Source organism: Gekko japonicus, unplaced genomic scaffold, assembly GCF_001447785.1.
Source record: "Gekko japonicus isolate JY-2015 unplaced genomic scaffold, Gekko_japonicus_V1.1 scaffold883, whole genome shotgun sequence".
NCBI lineage: Eukaryota > Metazoa > Chordata > Lepidosauria > Squamata > Gekkonidae > Gekko > Gekko japonicus.
Genome location: NW_015169801.1, coordinates 351,863 through 368,583, shown reverse-complemented (window position 1 = coordinate 368,583; position 16,721 = coordinate 351,863). Strand labels below are relative to the sequence as shown.

Sequence of the window (16,721 nt, the reverse complement as noted above, 5' to 3'; positions counted from 1 at the left end):
AAACCAGAACAAAACTGAATCAGTTACTGTTCATAGAAGAGGTATAATATGAGTAGAGAATTTAAAGGGTTAATCGATAGATTTTCTTTATCTAATAAAGTGGGATCCCACCTATGGTTTCCTCAAGCACAAGGGAGGAGTGGCTGCAGTTACACGCGCAGTTTGTGGTGCTATAGTGGCATTACCTGAGTGGAATAAATGGGCCCGTCCAGACGAGGACATCTGCGTCCCGTGGCACAGTCGTCGGCAGCCCATGCTGTTCTGCAATAACTGTTCCAGAATAAACAGATACTAGGGAAAGTCCAATATTAACGGATTGTTCATGATTCCTTCTGGGTTTTCCAAAGTCTCCTGCAGCAAAAGGAGCCCAGAAGGGACATCTGAATTTGCAGATCCATTTCCGCCACTGTTTATGCGCATCCATCCGCCTCCATTTAAATAAAACCCACCCTTACAGCTCGTCCTGTGGTTGAAGCACAACACTAATGTGGGTGTTCCCCCATGGGACGGCCATGCGGATAACTTGCCACAGGGTGTGCAGTCTGGATGAAATGCTCTGCTGCACTTTGAACCGGTACAATTTGAGGCACCACCATACCATGCCAAACCACCAGTGCATAGCCACCGGATTTTCTGAATGGCCCTAGGGTAGGGGCTACTTCTCAGCCTCCACTAGCTGATTGTGCAGGTAAATTGAATGTGCCGGTAAACGCACTTTTGTGCAGGTAAATGTACTGCTTTGGCCTCCATGAAGAAGGGGTGGAGTTAAAATGTGGGAAATTTCTCATGTTAAGGTGAGCTGTGTGTTTTCTCTCCAACAAGGTTGAAACCTAGACAACTCTTCTTGCAAAGAGAAATATAGAATAATTAATGTAAGACAGCTTCTTTTGATTGACAAGGTTTTGACATAACCTTATTGTCTAATATCTGGGTCATTTCTGTAGTGATAACACTGCTATAAACCAAACAACCTACTTTTTTAAAGCCCTAAAAATGCTTCTTAGGTACACACAGTGGGATTTTTTACATTCCCTTAGGATTTCTCTCTTCTTCTGAGCAGTATGCCAGTCCGTGCTATACCACAGTCTGATTTTTATCATGACTCAAAAGAGGTGGAAAGGGCCTGCCGTTCAAGCAGCACAAGTTCAGATTTGCCCTTGTGGTGCAGAACTTTTGGGGGTTTGTCAACTACCTGGCATAACCCATAGTGGACAATTTATACAAAGCCCTTCTGTTCCCATTCTGTTTTTCAGCTTGCTGCATATGCCAGTAAATCTGAAATTAGTTTTTAAAGGATGTTTTAAAGGCTGCACGTGCCCATCTGTATTCTTCACTGTGTGATTGTTTTACGCTCTGGCTTCATCATAAAGCCATTCAAAAAAACTTATTTTTGTATTCATTCAGAAAGATCCCGAGTAACTTGTCCTAACTGCACCTGCATTGTTCCTTCCTCTTTCTTTTCAGGGAAACAGTGTTTCTTAGTTCTACGTCAGCAGCAGTTCAATGTCCAAGCTCTGGTGGCTGTGGGGAGCCATGCAAGTAAACAGATGGTAAAGTTTGCTGCCAAGTAAGTATGCAATTATATCCTGTTATCACAGTAAACAATGGTGGGAACCCTTGCTCCCAGGGGTTGGGACCATTTTCACACATCAACATAATGCTGTGTTTGTTTTTAAAAAGGAGTTATTTAAATTGTCATTTCACTACAGTGCTGCTGAATGCCTGATACTTACAAAAGATCAAATGGAACACAGGCTTGAAATTCATTCTTAGCTGCCAAGGAGCATTCTGTCGGCAGACAGCTTCCATTTACTTTCAGGCTAGCTAGCAGAAAGGTTGGCAGGCTGAACTTGGAGACGTTTTGTTGCATGGGGGGGGGGGCAGTGAAAGCACAGCTGTTTTTTTCTTAAATATTGGATCTTCACTGTGTAATGTTCTGACGAATGAAAATACAAAAAAAAAGAAGGAGGAGGTCAGTATTGTAATTCTTTTTCCTTGGACTGAAAAGTGTTAAAAACATAATTTGTCCTTAGTCTTACTGTCACTAAAAAGTGTTTTGTTTTTGTTTTCTCCTCCAATTTTTACTTTTGTTTGAGCACGAACATACTCAAAGCTGCTTGTTTAGTCAACAATTTTCACTGTGTTCAGTACCGATTAAAAGGTTCCAAACAGTTGTCACTTTTAAAAAGAAGGTATCTTATCCAAGGTAGGCTGAATATTATCTGGGGGGAAAGTCCTGGATCACAACAAACTATGGCAGGTCCTTAAAGAGATGGGAGTACCAGACCACCTCACATGTCTCTTGAGAAACCTGTATAAGGGCCAAGAAGCGACAGTTAGAACCGGATATGGAACAACTGATTGGTTCAGCATAGGAAAAGGAGTACGACAAGGATGTATACTGTCACCTTGCTTATTTAATATATATGCAGAGTACATCATGCGAAATGCTGGCCTGGATGAATCACAAGCGGGAATTAAGATTGCTGGGGAAAAGATCAACAACCTCAGATATGCAGACGATACCACTCTGATGGCAGAAAGTGAAGAGGACCTCAAGAGCCTCTTGCTCAGGGTAAAAGAGGAGAGCGCAAAAGTGGGCTTGAAGCTCAACATCAAAAAAACTAAGATCATGGCATCCGGCCCCATCACTCCTTGGCAAATAGAAGGGGAAGTCGTGGAAGTAGTGACAGACTTCACGTTCCTGGGATCCCAGATCACCGCAGACTGTGACTGCAGCCATGAAATTAAAAGACGCCTGCTCCTTGGGAGGAAAGCGATGGCGAACCTAAACAGCATGATAAAAAGTAGAGACATCACCCTGCCAACAAAAGTCCACATGGTCAAATCAATGGTATTCCCAGTAGTCATGTATGGCTGCAAGAGTTGGATTATAAGGAAGGCCGAGCGCCGAAGAATAGATTCTTTTGAACTATGGTGCTGGAGAAGATTCTTGAGTCCACTGGACTGCAAGAAGATCACATCAGTCAATCCTAAAAGAAATCAACCCTGACTGTTCCCTGGAAGGCCAGATAATGAAACTGAAGCTCAAATACTTTGGCCACCAAATGAGAAGGGAGCACTCACTGGAGAAGACCCTGATGCTGGGAAAGATTGAAGGTCAAAGAAGACAGGGACGGCAAAAGATGAGATGGTTAGACAGTGTCATAGATGCAACGAACATGAAATTGAGCAGACTTCAAAAGACGGCGGAAGACCGGAAGGCCTGGCGTGATCTGGTCCATGGGGTCGCGAAGAGTCGGACTCGACTGTGCGACTGAACAACAACAACAATTAATGTCTTCCAGTAAAGCTGAAATTATACAGCCCCCATCCGGTCAAGTCTCTTGCCTCCAAATCAGAGTTTAGAGGACAGTTCTTGGTTACTACAGTTATTAGTTACTACAGTCATCCCAATTAGCCTGCAACAACTGAAAGTCATCCAAGCAAGTGCAACCAGACGGTTCTGTAGGAACATATTACACTTCTATGCATCCAGAATGTAGTCTTAAGCTGGATCAGATATGAGCCATTTTTATCAGCAAAGTGTGTGAAAAATGCCCTGACCTGGATGGCCCAGGGCTAGCCCGATCTTGTTGGATCTTGGAAGCTAAACAGGGTCAGCCCTGGTCAGTAGTTGGACAGGAGACCACCAAGGAAGTCCACAATTGCTGCACAGAGGCAGGCGATGCCAAGCCCCCTCTGCTCCTTTCTTGCGTTGAAAACCCTATAGAGTCAGCATAGGTCAGCTCTTTCCACCACGGTTTGGGAAAGTAAGCCAAGATTATCTGTCGGGGTTTGCTGTTCTTCACCCTGGTTGCCTGTATTCTTTCTTTTTCTGTTCCTTACTGCTCCAAATATTTGTATGTATGCCTTTTTCCTGTTGTTAAGGTTAAAGCAGTGAGAATTATTAGGCTACTTATTGTACTTTTTAAATATTCTTAATTGAATTTCAGTTCTGATCCCTTGTGTGGCAAGGGGGCATTCTTAGGTAATCTAACAGAAATATTTATCTAATTTTAGTACTTCCACATTTAGAATGTGGGTGCACCTCCATGGCAAGACTGTGTTCAGTGTGACATGCTTGAGATACTGTTGTTCTGTCTCTTGAACAGCCTTCGTGCCTAGAGAATGAAGTCCTGGTCTAGATAAACACTGCAAGCACGAACATGGTGATATGATGCAGAAGGAAAGAGATGCATTGCTCACATTGGAAAAGTTCAAAATGGCCCAAATATTTCTTCTGCTGTCATAAATTCAAGCTGCTGGGAAACAACACCCGGTGCAGTAGTGTTCACTGCTAGCACTTACTATAGAATGGCATTTACAGGTGTTGGTATAAATTGCTCTGTTCTTTTAACAGTTTAAAGGTCCAGTTTTGTTGTCGCTTTCAGATAACTTAATTGGAGAAAAGGTGGTGTCTTGTCTTCAGTTTGTTCTCTCTACTTGGTCTCCTTAGCTCTTTGGCTTCTACTGTGTTGTGAAGTCAATCCTTGATTGACCTTTCTAATGGCTTCAGCATCTCTTTTCAGCTTCTGTGATCTTCTGTATACCAGGCATCTACTATTTTATCTCCTGTTCCAGTCTATGTTCTGGAGCCTTTTCTAACAAAGCTGTGTATTTTGCTTCTAATTATTAATTTGTCATCTCTGTGGGCCCTTTTTGTAGCAGGAACTTCTTTGCATATTAGGTGACGCACCCCTAATGTAGCCAATCCTCCGAGAGCTCCTCTTACAGGGGCTACTGTAAGCTCTTGGAGGACTGGCTACATTAGGGGTATGTCGCCTAATATGCAAAGGAGTTCCTGCTACAGGCAATTTTTTTGGCTGTCTGTTTCTCAGAATGTTTTTTCCTAACGCAGAATGTATTCTACTTAAACACCACGTGCCAACCTAGCAGTTCGAAAGCAAGAAATTGCAAGTAGATAAATAGGTACCACTTCGGTGGGAAGGTAACAGCGTTCCGTGTGCCTTGGTGTTTAGTCATGCCGGCCACATGACCACGGAAACGTCTTCGGACAGCGCTGGCTCTTCGGCTTTGAAACGGAGATGAGCACCGCAACCCTAGAGTCGGATTCGACTGGCTTTCGAGCAAGGGAACCTTTACCTTTACCTATGCTTTGTAGGAGACTTTAACACTGATGCAAACAAAAACCTGCCGTACTTTTCAGTAAATAGCAAGATGACAGTTCTTGTTTTCAATATTAACTCAGAATGATTACTTCCTTTTCCCCTCCTACTGTTGCTAACATGGATTAGAGTCTACTTTTCCTATATTTAACTCAACATGTAGATGAAACAGCTATAGGCCTTGCAAAGTAACATCAAATGTATTGACTCATGTCATTATTTGAATAAGTGGAACGTATCTGGTATGAAACTCTGCAAGTAGTATAAATTATAGATTTTATTATCTATTTAATATTTTCCCCTGCCTTTCTTCTTGGCAGATAGTGGTTCTCAGGCCATCCTGTCCAAGACAGTTACCTGGTCTAGATTGGCTGAGCTTCAGCAAAATCATTCTCTGGGGGTTCTGACTGTACTAATAGATGACACACTGGGGAATTTCACATTACCCAGTTTCATCCGGTTTCAAGCCGGTAATCATCCGTTTTGAAGTAAACTGGTACAGGGCTGCCATTTCACACATGGCTTGCCCCTACCGGAAATGAGCCAGATCAGAAGCAGTTTGGCATTTCAGACTTGCACCGCTTTGTTTTCCTGCCATTTTCTTCCCGCGCGGGTGATCGATTTTTTTTAAAAAGTTCGATTTATAGCGTTATAGCGATATAACGCTATACCGGAACTCCAAACGATCGCAATAGCGATCCCATTGGAGTTTGAAGTTCCGTTATAGCGATATAACGCTATAAATCAAACGTTAAAAAAAAGAGCGCACGGGCGAAAAACGGCGGGGGAAAAGCGTAACAAAATTGGGAGAGGGAACTGAAGACTACTCGGAAGCGGTTGACAGGTAAAACGCTTCAGTCCCGGTTCCTAAACAGGACAGAAGCTTTTGTGTATGAAATGGCAAATACATTCCGGTAGGGAACTGATTCTCAAATGGGTTCTGTCTGAAATGACAGACCAGAACCCGTTTAAGAACCGGTTCCCTACCGGGAGATATCGCCTGTCTGTTTCTTGTTGCCCTTTATGGCCAATCAAATAAATGTATTATTTTTTGAAAGGGAAGAAATTTTCCTGTTAATTTCCTTTATGAGCTCTAAATCTATGTACAAAAATGGGTGCTTAAACAAATTAGCAAATCTATGTGAAATGAAAGTGTACCTGTTTACCTGCAAGTAACAGACTTCAATGGCTTTTATTCCCAAGCCTCTGCGTAGGTTTTGTTGTCTGTGATCATAATCCTGGCATCTTTTCTCCTTGTGTGTTTGCGCTTGGGCATACTCAGTGAGGCTTTGGCTTGGATCTCACTTGAAATGTCCATGGATAAAAGGATTTTCGTCCATGGAGCCCAACTTTCTCACCTCTTCCTGCTGCAGCTCAAATTCCCCCATATGATGCTGACGAGAGACCTCCAGAATAGTTTGGGGGAGTTTGAAGTCTGCCACAGAGGGGAATGAGTGAAAATTGTCCTCTTCTTCCTGTTGAATCTCTAGGCAGGATCCAACCCTTTGATTGTAACCGCAGGCTTACCTTGTGCACAGTTCCCAAATCTATATGTCGGAACTCCCATAACTTTGAAAAACAGCTCATCTTGTGGGCGTGTAGAACCTAGTGGCATGGTTCTCTGTGTTTTTGAGTCTACCTCAACTTGGGCCTCAGTTCTCTGATAGAAAGACTTGCTTTTAAAAATAACCCATTATGTTTATAATAGAAAAAGAAGTTTGAACAAGTGTAGTGTTTGGACAAGTATAATCTGTCTTAAGAGGAAATCAATCTAATTAAAGCTGTCTTACTGTTTTACCATCTTTCTGTTTAGTTTGCTTTAAAATAGGAGAATTAAATAAACTGTTCAAGAATACTATGAATCTGGATGTTGAGTAGGTTTTATCATATTTTAATTGAATTTCTGTGGCTTGATGTATATGTATATGAATCAGAGGTGTTGCCTTTGGTTCATATATTTTGGGTCTCTAAACTTTTAAAATATTTTTAAAATATTTTAATGGAGCTGCGGTGGCTCAAGTGGTTAAGACGCTGAACTGCAGGCTGTGGAAGGATAGTAGTTCAGCAGTTCAAGACCCGGATGCCTCATGATGGAGTAAGCTCCCGTCTCTAGTTCCAGCTCCTGCCAACCTAGCAGTTAGAAAGCAAGAAATTGCAAGTAGATAAATAGGTACCACTTCGGTGGGAAGGTAACAGCGTTCCGTGCGCCTTGGTGTTTAGTCATGCTGGCCACATGACCATGGAAACGTATTCAGACAGCGCTGGCTCTTCGGCTTTGAAACAGAGATGAGCGCCGCAACCCTAGAGTCGGATTCGACTGGCTTTCGAGCAAGGGAACCTTTATCTTTAAACTTTTTAATGGAATACATCCAAGAACAGTTGTGAGCATCTGGTTATATGAGAAATATATCTGTCATCTATGGAAAGAACCTAAGCGCACCTGAGGTGACACCAGCTCTTGCCAATTTTTTGTAAAATTTCCCACAGTGGAAGAAATAATAGTTCCTCTTTTTAGCGTTGGCACATAACAAAAAACTTTCATAACTTTTTATGGGGTAAGGATTTATGTGTTCTCATTGCACACAAAAGAGTTTTCACAGGCTGGTTTACTCTTTGAGGAGCTGCGGTGGCTCAAGTGGTTAAGACGCTGAACTGCAGGCTGTTCAAGGTCGGTAGTTCAGCAGTTCGAGACCCGGGTGCCGCATGACAGAGTGAGCTCCCGTCTCTGGTTCCAGCTCCTGCCAGCCTAGCAGTTCGAAAGCAAGAAATTGCAAGTAGATAAATAGGTACCACTTCGGTGGGAAGGTAACAGCGTTCCGTGCGCCTTGGTGTTTAGTCATGCCGGCCACATGACCACGGCAAAGTCTTCGGACAGTGCTGGGCCTGGAAACGTCTTCGGACAGTGCTGGCTCTTCAGCTTTGAAACGGGGATGAGCACCACAACCCCAACCCTAGAGTCGGATTCGACTGGCTTTCGAGCAAGGGAACCTTTACCTTTACTCTTTGAAGTGACGTTAGGGTAGAGTTGCAGCCCATGGCAGTGTGTTGCATATGGAAAAGTTCAAGATGATCCATGTATCAATCAGGAGGACAGGTCTATACCCAGTGAATATATGCAGTAAATTCACACTGTGGGTATATGTGTTCTTAAGAAGGGGGATCAGACCATTGTATTCATAAATAAGTGTATGACGGATTATCTTTTTTGGGGGTACAGGCTATTGCTTGAATATATTTGCAGCATTTCTCCTGCATTACTCATATTTTTTAATACATGCTTTTTCCTCAGTAGTGACTTTCCATATCAAAATATTATATAATTACACAGCACTATTGTGAATTCTCTGTGCTGTGAAAGTGTAAACTATTGTGGACTAGGCCGTTTCAAGGTATTTACTTTGCAGATGTTTATGTGGCTGGAGATGGTTTAGTTTGTTCAGTTCTCCTGGATCCATTTGTACTTCTGAGTTTCATATCACAGGAGTCTATATGGTCTGTCTGATGCCTGAAGTAGTTGGGCCTCTGGCTTCTGGTCCTAAGATAATGCTGCTGATCAGATCACTTTGAGCTCTTCTGTCTTGGTCTGCGCACAAACACAGGGTGGCAGGTGGCAAAACTTGTTGGAATTAGCTGAACAAATCAGTAAGATCCATTCAAAGCTTGCTGAGGGTAATTAGATTGAAATATTTTAAGCCCCTTTGTTATCAACTAGCTATGTCTACTCGTTTTGACAGAAGGCTTCTTCCTGAGCATCAAGTTCTTGTCAGTCAAGCTGAGTTTGTGTTGGTGGCCATCAGCCATGCTATACATAGCTGATGTTTCCCTCCACTGAACCTGAGACAGTAAAAATGTTCAAGGCTTAGTGTAACCTTTCTAAGAGGTGACATCGATTGATTACTGTCTTTGTGAGCCCTTCTGCTTAGTTACAGTAAGTAAGATATTGAGCCAGTTCTGGGGGAAAGTGCATAAGGATTTTCAGGTGTAGCTCAATAGTGAAGGCAGTAGGAATCTCTTTCAAATAGTCAGAGGGTGTTGACATGTTCATTTAGCAGCAATTCATTACCTTTGGGTTCTTTTCACTATAGCCTTTTGGTCCTTATCTGGTAATGGATAAACTGTTCTAAACAAATTTTACTAGTTGTAATTCAGTTTGCTTTGGCCCTGGGTCATGGCAGTATTCCTAAACATAAAAATGGCAGCTTTGTAATGAAACACACTTCCAGTGCCATCTTACAGCTATCCATATCTATTGTCAAACTTATAACTAGCGGCATGCATTTTCTAAAAAAAATTAGCAAGACTTGATACCTACCAAACCTGATTTGGCTGCTGTACAATGTGTGGTGTCTTTGGATCGCCAAGTAAATATTCAGGCATTTGAATAATAGAACAGTAGACATAAGATAGTGACAAACCACTATCACCGATCACCACATAGACAGAATAATACATTATAGTGTACGTTGTAATACCTTTACTCAACCATCTCTGGTGGCATTTGTTGAAGCCTGAGTAATGGAAAACTACTTCTCAGTTTAAATTTCCCCAGCTCTGAGGAACCATTCTAGGCAGCATCAGATTGACAGCCAAGAAAATATTCCAGAGATGATCCCAATCAATTACTAGTTGGTTTAAGGTTTGATTTGTGAAGCTGCTTCAACATTGATTAGCTGATGTTTAACCTAACATGTGCCGGGTTAATCAGTCTGTGGGTTTAACTACCATTTGAGCCTGTGATTTAACAGACTCATCTGAAGCTTTCATTAGAAGTGCTAAAGTATTGATTTCTGCTTGTTAACATGGCTGAAGGGGTCCAATAGCAGTTATGAGTTTAAAGAAATCCTTGCTCGTCTTTTTTTAATATTACCCCCCCCCAAAAAAAAAAAAAAAACCTGTGAAGAAATTGAAGACACATTTTGGATGCCTGCAGATTTAAAACAGGCTGGACTTCTGCTCTTCTGCTTCTATTTAAGATGCCTGAAGTTGAAAGTTTATCTGGGTGGCTTCAAGATGAGTTGTCTCAAAATTTCAGTTGGTGATGTGGATGCCTGACTAGCAGTATGACTTGAATTGTTCCAGCTTAGGTCATTACATATGCCAGATATTAGTAATAGGAATGTGCTTAAAATATTTGTGCTTGTGCCGCAAGTAAGAGTTACTAACTGCAATCAAAAGCTAAAACCGTAGTTTGTATGTTTGACTGACTGTAACAGCCAACTAGAGTTTGGCTCACAAAAGTGAGGAGAGCATGGAATCTCAGTGCATGGGGGCTGAAAATATGACAGAGGAGCCTAATTCATGTTTTTGGTAGTGCAAATCATGGCTTAGCATTGTGACAGAACTGAATCCCAGGGTTTGAAGTAGTGGTCTCTTTGCCACCAAAGAAACTTACTGAACCCAGGAAGGAATATATTTAAAACACTCTTGTAAGGAGAGAATACAGTGCAGAATGGAATGATTAAAGAAAACTTTATATAGCTAATGAGAATCAAGGTCTCAATCAAGAAACTTGAAAGACAGTGATTCACTACTACATGATGCCTGTGGGTTTCATCTTGCGATTTGAAATTGGTGGTCAAAGATGTTTTTTCACTGATACAGCCAAGGCTGCAGCTGTGTGGTTAAAACAGAAAGTCCTGACTAATACTCAAATTGCAGAGTGTGAATTTTGAGTGTTTAGTAATTAGTAACCGAGCTGTTGGCCTACAGAATCTGAAGATGATATGTATTTCCGATGTTGTAACAGCAAAGTGCAGAGGTGCCCTATTTAAAGTAATTGGGGGGGGCAACCTACAGTACCATGCTTGCGGGGTCCCTTTGTCCTCAACTTGGTCTGAAGCACAATGGTGTCTTAATCTTCCTGTACCCCTCATCTTTTAAGATCAACTTTGTGTTTTAAAAGTATGCAACTACAGCTGTGTGATATAGCTAGGTAAAAATAAAAACAGGAAGCTCTGTTTTTAGATGGACTGGAATATCAAAGGCCAGTCATGAAGTAAGGAAATGAACAGATATAACTGTATTGTACCAAATGTGACCATTACAGCCTCCAACTCAGTATTGTTGATCTTGACTGCCAGGTGTCCTCTCTGAAGATCTCAAGTTGATAAAGGACTTTCACAATAACTAGCCAGTAAGATCCTTTTAAATGGCAATACCAGGGTTTGAAACTGGGGTCTGTATGTAAACAATGTGCACTAAGCTGCAGCCCCAGCTCAGATTTTATTTTTCCTAGAGTTGTCATGTGAAACCTGTATAGATCGTCACGGGGAACCAAGTATGCAAATGTCACACTTCTTCCTACACAAAATCCCTTTCTGTGAAGGAGAAAAAAATATATACTGTGTGAAAAAACCAGAAAGACGTTTTCTTAGCTTGTCTGGATACTTTCAACCACTGTAAAAGGATTCAGCCTAGCACACTGTGCAAGCAGTTTTCTTCTGTTCATACCTTCAGCAAATGAATTTTTGATATATTCAGTGGTTGTTTAAAAACTAATTGTAAGTTGTATTAATATACAGCCTTAAATACAGAAATTTTATAGCAGGAGTAGATTGTTGTGGTATGGTAATAATCTTGCTGTGTGCATTAATGTTAAGAATTTTTAGATTAAAATGTTTGAACTTGTGATTTAGGTGACTTCTAATGTTTGTGATCAGTGCTTCCTCTAAGCTGAGTTAGTGTGAGCTAGCTCATAGTTTTTTAGCCTCCAGCTCACACATTTTTGTCTTCGCTCTGGAAGGATGGCTCCAGAGCAATGTAATTTATGCAGTAGCCAAATTGCTCACTCACAACTTTAATGCCAGTAGCTCACAAAGTAGAATTTTGCTTACTAGACTCCAAAGCTTAGAGGGAGTATTGGTTGTGATCTATATACTTAAAAGGTCACCAAGGTACAAATAGATGTTACAACTAGCGTTTCTTTGAAGAATGTAAGCTTTAACTGAGATAACTTGCATATAAAATTCAGAAAATAAAATTTGAGTTCTCATGAAGATCAGGACTAGTTCTGACTAAGCAATGACTATGTAAATGAGAAGCTTGTTAATAATATGAGATTTCCCTATGGACTATTCCCTTACTGCCGTTAGCACTTGCATTTGAGACCCAGTTTGGTGTAGTGGTTAAGTGTGTGGACTCTAATCTGAGAGAACCGGGTTTGATTCCGCACTTCTCCACTTGCAGCTGCTGGATGACCTTGGGCAAGCCATAGTTCTGTCAGAACTGTCCTTGAAAGGGCAGTCCTTGAAAAAGTTCTCTCAGCCCCACCTACCTCACAGGGTGTCTATTGTGGGGAGGGGAAGGGAAAGGAGTTTGTAAGCCGCTCTGAGACTCCGAGTGAAGGGTGGGGTATAAATCCAATCTCTTCTTCTTCTTCATTCATGAGGAGAGGTTTTTTTCAACTTGGTTGGAACTGGCTCAGTATTCATATGATTTATCAGAGTAAAGCTAATCAATTTCTAAGAGCTGTCCTGTGGGTCATAATATTGGAACACACCTGCGGGTGGTGTCACAACCATGTGTCCTATTTTATTGACCCCTAGATATTGTAACTCCTAGCACCAATCATGGCTGAGAGCCACTTGGAAAGTCAGTTTTGGCTGTCTTCCGAAACAACCTCACGCAGGAACAAGACAGGCATTTGGATATGAAAGAGGGGCAGCAGTTTCATAAAACAAATGATGTATGAACTCTCCAAGCACAATTCAGAGCTGTCCTTAGGATACCAAACTGTCTTTGAAAATCACTGGAAATGGTTTGGAGTATTCTTTTTAGTACAGCTCTAATGTTTGGGCCCTGTTGTATTCCCAGTGATACCAAGAGCATAATATGGTCTGAATTCTCCCCCTTTCCCACTTCCTGAAGCCCATGAAGCTTGCCCTGCCCCTGTTGTCTTCTTGTTTACCTGGCGATGGAAGCAAGGAGATCTGGCTGGCTGCTCCTTTGTGAGGCCTGCTTTCTTCCTGATATACTGAGTATTGGTACAGCAGCATTCCCAACTCTAGAGATGTACATGTTCCAAGGTGTTCAAATGAACTAAGTTTCCTGGGCTGCCTGGGATGCTGCTAACGGTTTTGAAGGCTTCAGAAACACTTCCTCCCCACCATTTCCATCAAGGAGCTGGGAAGGTGGGAAGCAGGAAGGAAAGCAGGAGATATTCTCTGGCCTGGATTGTGAGTAAAACTGTGAATTCTATTTAAAAACTGCTACCTGTCAGTCTTTAAAGAAGATACTCCATCGTGGTTGCGGGAGACCCTGCTTCCAAACAAGGATGGGTCTCTTGGTTTGGGCATTCCTTTCTGCCTGAAGTGTTGAGAAGAAGCAAATGAAGCCTCTCCAGGAAAAAATTCCGCGTGAGTGGTTAATAGTAAAACAGACCCTTGGAGTTCTCAGATTTGGGGTAAATATCAAACATCTTCCTGAGAGAAAGTGTTTGATTCAAACTGAGGTACTAGTTTCGTCCTAAAATAACATTCGTAGTTTTGTGTAGCTCTGTGAAAGTCAACAAGCTATCATGCTACAGAAGTAAAATTTTACACCACCTGTGGTTAGAAACTACCTTGTGGCGGTTGTCTTCAGAGTATTTATAAACAGCTCTGTCCTGTACAATAAGTCTTTCCCCTCTTATATATAGTCTGATCATCCTGACTTGTTCATTCAAGAACCCTACTGGATCAGAGCAATGCTCTGTCGAGGCCAGCATCCTGTTTCACACAGTGGTCAACCGATGGTCTTGGAGGGCCAATAAACCAGGCACGTTGGTGAAGACCTTCCCTGATATTGTCTTCTCATACTGGGTTTCAGAAGCTTACTGCCTCTGAATGTGGAGTTTCCCTTCAGTCACCATGGTGCCTAGTAGCCATTGACAGACTTATCCTCCATCAATATATCTAATCCCCTTTTAAAGCTGTTTATTCCTGTGGCCATCACTATATCCTCCGGCAGTTGAATTCCACATTTTAATCACTAGCCCCACTGGCAGTGTATTCCACTGTTTAATGACTCAGTAAGTAAAGAAGTGTTTCTTTTTATCTGCCCTGTACCTATTGCCCATTAAATTCATTGAATACTGGTCTCAATTGTGATCCTTGTGGGACCCCACTGTTCACTATCCTCCATTGTAGGCACTGTCCATGTATTTGAGGGCCAGTTTCGTGTAGTGGTTAAGTGCGCGGACTCTAATCTGGGAGAACCGGGTTCGATTCCCCACTCCTCCACTTGCACCTGCTGATGTTACCTTGGGCAAGCCATAACTCTGGCACAGCTGTTCTTGAAAAAAAGAGCAGTTTCTGTCAAGAGTTCTCTCAGCCCCACCTACCTCACAGGGTGTCTGTTGTGGGGAGGGGAAGGGAAAGGAGTTTGTAAGCCGCTCTGAGACTCCTTTGGGTAGTGAAAGGCAGGGTACAAATCCAATCTCTTCTCCTCTTTTTCTTCCCCTATCTGATCATTACTGGGGATGCCGGGGATTGAACCTGGGACCTTCTGCATGCCAAACAGATGCTCTACCACTGAGCCACAGCCCCTCCTGAAGTGAAGGGCGGGGTATAAATCCAATCTCTTCTTCTCTTCTTCTTCTCTTCTTCTTCTCTTCTTCTTCTCTTCTTCTCTTCTTCTTCTCTCTGCTTCCTGTGGTTTAACAAATTTTAAACCATACTCTCTTGTTCAGAATCATAACCAGTCTATCGACGCTGTTTTTTATTCTCTCAAAGGTATTAGATCATTAAGGCTCAACATGTTGTTCAGTTAAGTCCACTAGCAGGCAAAACAATAATTCATCTCTCTTCCCTGCTGTTTCATCTATGACTACAGTGGTTAGATCTGTACGTCTTCCAAAAAAACTTTCATCCGAAAACATTTTCTGCCTGAGATTAGTCCTAGGATAGCAGGTGGTACACATGGGATAGGAAGGAGGGCAAAGGTGGCACTTTGCCATGACAGGGTTTTTCTCTAATTCTCCCTCGAGTGTTTAAGAGTATTTGAACCTGATCTTGGAAATTGACAAACTCAAACAATGCAGCTGCTGTGAAAAATGCACCTTTGGAAGAAGAGAAATCTGTGTGAATGTTACAAAACTGGCTAATCTGATACTTATTCGTATGCCACCTGCAGTCAGTCTCACGATGGTAAAATGGAGGGGTGAGTGGGTGCAGGAAGGACTTGTGAATTAGTAAAAAACAAGAGGGGACCCGCAACAAAATGTTGCATAATGTATTGTGGCCCTACCATAGCCTTTGTTGCAGGCAGTCCTCACCCCTTTATGTCAGCTTACCTCCCTGCCAGTGTTAGTGTGATCTAGCTCACAGTTTTTTAGCCCCCGGTTCACACATTTGTGTCTTAGCTTAGGAAGGAGGGCTCCAGAGCAAACTAAGTTATGCAGGAGCCAAACCGTTTGCTCACAACTTTAATGCCAGGAGCTCACAAAGTAGTTTTGCTCACGAGACTCCACAGCTTAGAGGGAGTATTCTCTAGCAATCCTTTCTTACCCCCCCCTTCTCCTCTCACCCCTTGTATGTCTCACCCCCTCTTACCCCAGCCCTTCCCCCTCTCTCCCCTCTCACAGAACCCCACTTCTTTCTGTTTCTCTCCTTTTGCAGCTGCAGGAGGGAGGGGGGCCGACGACACAGGCTTTGCCTTCTCTGCTTCAACTGACGCTGGGACACATGATACTCACGGGGAAGCAGGGGGGTAATTCCTTTTCTCATGTTAATACCCCCGTCACCATGTCTGGAGCCTTCTGCTCCACTCCCCCTTCCTCCTTCAAGGAGGAAGGGCTGCAGGAGAAGTTGTCCCTGGGAAGCGTCGGAGGGATACTCTCTGCAGAGGCTGGCTCTCTGTCAGCCGCTCGGGTGTGCCTCGGCCCCAGCAGCGTTACTGCAGCACTTCAAACACTTTTATCAGCCCGGGAGGGAGGGAGGGGGGAGAAGAAGGAAGGCTGGCTCGCAAGTGCCCGCTGGTCTTCCTGTCCAGGTCTCCAGCTGCCTTTCTTACCTTGGGCACACACACCCCTCCTCGATTTCCCCTACACACTGCACTCACCCTGTGTGAAGTCTTCGGGCTTTCTGAGCCAGCCTCCTGTGCTGCTTCTGTGCACTTTCAGCGTCCCGCCATGTACCCGCCCACCCACGCAACTTCCCCCACACCAGATGGCTGGAGAAGGCAGCACTGTACTGACAGCTATGGCTCCCAGCTGCTGGCCCCACCAAGGCTTCTCTCCTTCCCAACAGCGGCAAGGAGCCGGCTCACCCCCACCAAGCTCCACGACAGTTCCCAACGGTAAATCCTCATTTCCTACGCATGTGCTTACTTTGGGGAGGATTTAAGTTTCCCCCCTATATTTTTTAAAAGATGTCAGATTTTTGTGCACACCTGGGGAGTACCCCAAGTGTGCAGGAATATCTGTTGACCCTCCATGTCCCCCAGATCTGCAAAAATAAGTATCCGCACGGCGCCCTCTGTTGGAAATTAGATATATAGATAATGGAAGAGCTGACCACATTCTCTTACTTTAACAGCCTTTCACTGCAGTATTAAAAATAAGTAGGCGGCAATTCAGTTGCAAAGCTTTATGGATGACACTTCCGTGCTAGCTCC

The 16,721-nt window shown here is 43.0% G+C and overlaps 1 protein-coding gene across 1 annotated transcript in view; it reads left to right on the top strand.

The window, feature by feature from the left end:
* The window catches only part of DARS (aspartyl-tRNA synthetase), a 76,352-nt gene that overhangs the window by 20,480 nt on the left and 39,151 nt on the right, over nucleotides 1-16,721 (top strand). Inside the window, exon 4 of the mRNA XM_015417113.1 lies at nucleotides 1,465-1,567. Within this exon, the coding sequence (XP_015272599.1) occupies nucleotides 1,465-1,567 (103 nt within the window). The remainder of the gene's footprint in view (nucleotides 1-1,464; nucleotides 1,568-16,721) is intronic.